The sequence below is a fragment of the Cebus imitator genome, unplaced genomic scaffold, assembly GCF_001604975.1.
Source record: "Cebus imitator isolate Cc_AM_T3 unplaced genomic scaffold, Cebus_imitator-1.0 Scaffold51, whole genome shotgun sequence".
NCBI lineage: Eukaryota > Metazoa > Chordata > Mammalia > Primates > Cebidae > Cebus > Cebus imitator.
The window spans coordinates 10285082-10287957 of record NW_016107366.1 but is presented as its reverse complement, the minus strand read 5'-3'; the positions used below and the strand labels follow the sequence as shown (position 1 = coordinate 10287957).

General features: G+C 59.2%; 1 protein-coding gene across 4 annotated transcripts in view; it reads left to right on the top strand.

Annotated features, from left to right (window-relative positions):
* Positions 1-762: 762 nt before the first annotated feature.
* The window catches only part of SYNC (syncoilin, intermediate filament protein), a 22026-nt gene continuing 19912 nt past the window's right edge, over positions 763-2876 (top strand). For all 4 annotated transcript variants that reach the window (XM_017527947.1, XM_017527946.1, XM_017527945.1 and 1 more), the window contains exon 1: positions 763-921. In XM_017527947.1, coding sequence (XP_017383436.1) covers positions 869-921 — 53 coding nt within the window. In that variant the 5' untranslated portion in view covers positions 763-868. The remainder of the gene's footprint in view (positions 922-2876) is intronic.

Below are 2876 nucleotides of genomic sequence, written 5' to 3'. Positions count from 1 at the left end.
AAGGGGCCCAGCAGCTTCTCTCTTGGGGAGAAAGACGTCAGTGCTGGTTTGACCCTGACACTAGTGAGCTGAGGACGTAGGGGGAGGTATGTCTTGACGTTGACAGAAGAGGGCTGAGTGAGGTGACAGGTGGAGCAGGGGAGAGACCCCAGGAAGCCTCGAAGGGTGGGGCAGAAATTGGGGTTAAATATGGACCCAATGTGATCATAAACTCCACAGTCCTCCCAAACTCCAGTTACCCGCCCGCCCCCAGCCTCCAGGCTGTCCCCAAACTCGTGGGGTGTGGCTGTGAACCCTCCTCCCTGGCTGCGCCCTGCCCCGCCCTTCACGACAGCTGCTGGAGACAGCCCTGGAGTGCCCAGAGGGTGACTGCGCTCCTTCCCCTCGTGGGTGGGGATCGGAGAGCACCGGGTGGCGGCGGACACCCACAAACACTCGAGGGGTGCTGGGTCCCTCTGAGCAGCCCGCCCAGCCCTGCCCCTATCCTCCCAGGCTGGAACGGGAAGGTCTCCCTGGGGCTACAGAGCCCCTTCTCCCCTCCTCTTCTGTGGGACCCCACGAAAGGAAGGGTGGGGAGACGGTTCGGGAAGACCACGGGCTGGGAAGTTTGGAGAGGGCTCTCCAGGCCCCTGTCCCCACCCCCGCCCCAGGCCGGTCCGGGAGGGGCGGCCTCTCCCCGCCCCCCGGGCCGCGCGGCCTCTCCCTCCTCCCCCGGCAGGAGCCCTGGCCAAGTGGGCGCGCCCGGCTCGGGGCCGGCCGGGATCCGGTGTCGGCTGCAGCTGGCAGTGCGGCTGGCGCGGGCGCCGGAGCACAGGGCCCGCGGGCCCGGCTATTAATAACGCGGCCGCCAGCCCCGGGTCGCGCAGCCATGGCCAGCCCAGAGCCCCGTCGCGGCGGGGACGGCGCCGCCCAGGCCGCGAGGTAGGACCCTGCCGGGCCCGCGTCGCCGCCCCCCTGGGGAGGGGGTGATGGACGGGTTCCCTTTCCCCGCCCTCGGGCGTCTTTCGCCTGCCTGGGGGTAGTGGTCCAGCCGGGGTGGGGCACTGGAGCCGCCTCGTGAGGGGACATCCGGGAGTCTGGCCGGTCCGGGGTTCCGGCACCTCCGTTTGTCTGTGGCTTTTTATAATACCCCTCCCGCTCCCGGGGCTGCATGAGCATTAACCCTTCCAGGCGAGTGGGCATCCACCACTCCAGTGCCATTTGGCCCATGGCAGCCAAAGACACTTCTCGCGTGCCTTCATTCCTCCCTGCAAGTGTCAGCTGGAGACGGAGGCCTCCCCTTCTTAAATGGCTGTGTGGAAGCCACTTGGTGCAAGCCTGGGCATCTGTCAGAGCTTGTTCTCTCTGGTCTGGCCTGGGATGGGTGGGGGAAGGGTTCAGGGGCCCTCCCCACTATCCATGCTGGCAGCCCACGGCTTCGTGGGGGAAGGGACCTGTGGCTGAGGGGTTTGGGGTGAGTGGCAAGTATTTCTGTCCCAAGTCATACTGTAGCTCTGGGACTTCCCAGTGTACCAAGAGTGAGGATGCAAATACACATCTGACACCCCTTCACTGTCACACAGGGGCACAAAACAGAAAGGTCTTACACACACATACTCGCCCGTACTGCTGTCCACGCCTACGGCTACACAGTCAGACACACGGACTCTTGCCTGCCCAATGTCATACACACTCCCAGCCACATCCCTGAACAGGATTGGAGAGCTCTGCAGGTCCTCTGGGGACAGGGACAGAGTGGCAGAGGCAGCGTGGCCCAGAGCCCAAGGAAGCCCGAGGGGCCCCAACTAAGCTGGCTTCCTCTCCCCCAGCCTCCTGTCATCTGCTTCTTTCCCTCCTCTCTCTCTGTTTAAGAGAAGTGGCTGTGTGAGGGCAGCACCCAGCAGAGGCCTGGCATCATGGGTGGGTGGCAGAGGCAACACGATGTGTGCTAACAGCACAGCTTGGAGGTCAGGAGGCCTGGGTTCTACTTCCAGCTTTGCCACTCGACCTTGGGCAGATTTCCTCCTTGGAGTTCGTCTGGTTTCTGCCTGTCTGCCTTTACTGAGCCCCACCCTAGGATAGCAAGCAGAATGAGAACTCTGCTTGTCCTTAGGAAACTCACTATCAGGGAGACAGACACATGCACTTTTGTAACTGGAGCAGTAAGTGTGAAGATGTGCTGCATACAGAGTGCCCTGAGAACACAGATGGGGTTGTCTGGGAGACACTTTGTGGAAGAGATGAAGTCTGAGCAGGGCTTGAAAGATGAGTAGAAATTTGTTACGTAGGCTGAGTGTGGTGGCTCACGCCTATAATCCCAGCACTTTGGGAGGCTGAGGCAGGCAGATCACCTGAGGTCAGGAGTTCAAGACCAGCCTGATCAGTATGGTGAAACCCCGTCTTTAAAAAATTAAAAATTAGAAATTTATTAGGTAGGGAGGGATAACATGGGGAGAAATGCCAGATATAGGTGATGGGGAGGAAGGCAGCAAACCACATGACCATGTATGTACCTGCAACAATCCTGAATGTTCTTCACATGTACCCCTACGCAATAAAAAAAATAAATATATATATATGAAATTTGTTAGGTAGAAGTATATTGTGAGGCTGGGGACAGTGGCTCATGCCTGTAATCCCAGCATTTTGGAAGGCTGAGGTGGGCAGATCACCCAAGGCCAGGAGTTCAAGACCAGCCTGGCCAATATGGCAAAACCCTGGCTCTACTAAAAATACAAAAAATTAGCTGGGCTTAGTGGTGTGTGCCTATAATCCCAGCTACTAGGGAGGCTGAGGCAAGAGAATTGCTTGAGCCCAGGAGTCGGAGGCTGCAGTGAGCAAAGATCATGCCATTGCACTGCAGCCTGGGCCACAAGAGTGAAACTCCGTCTCAAAAA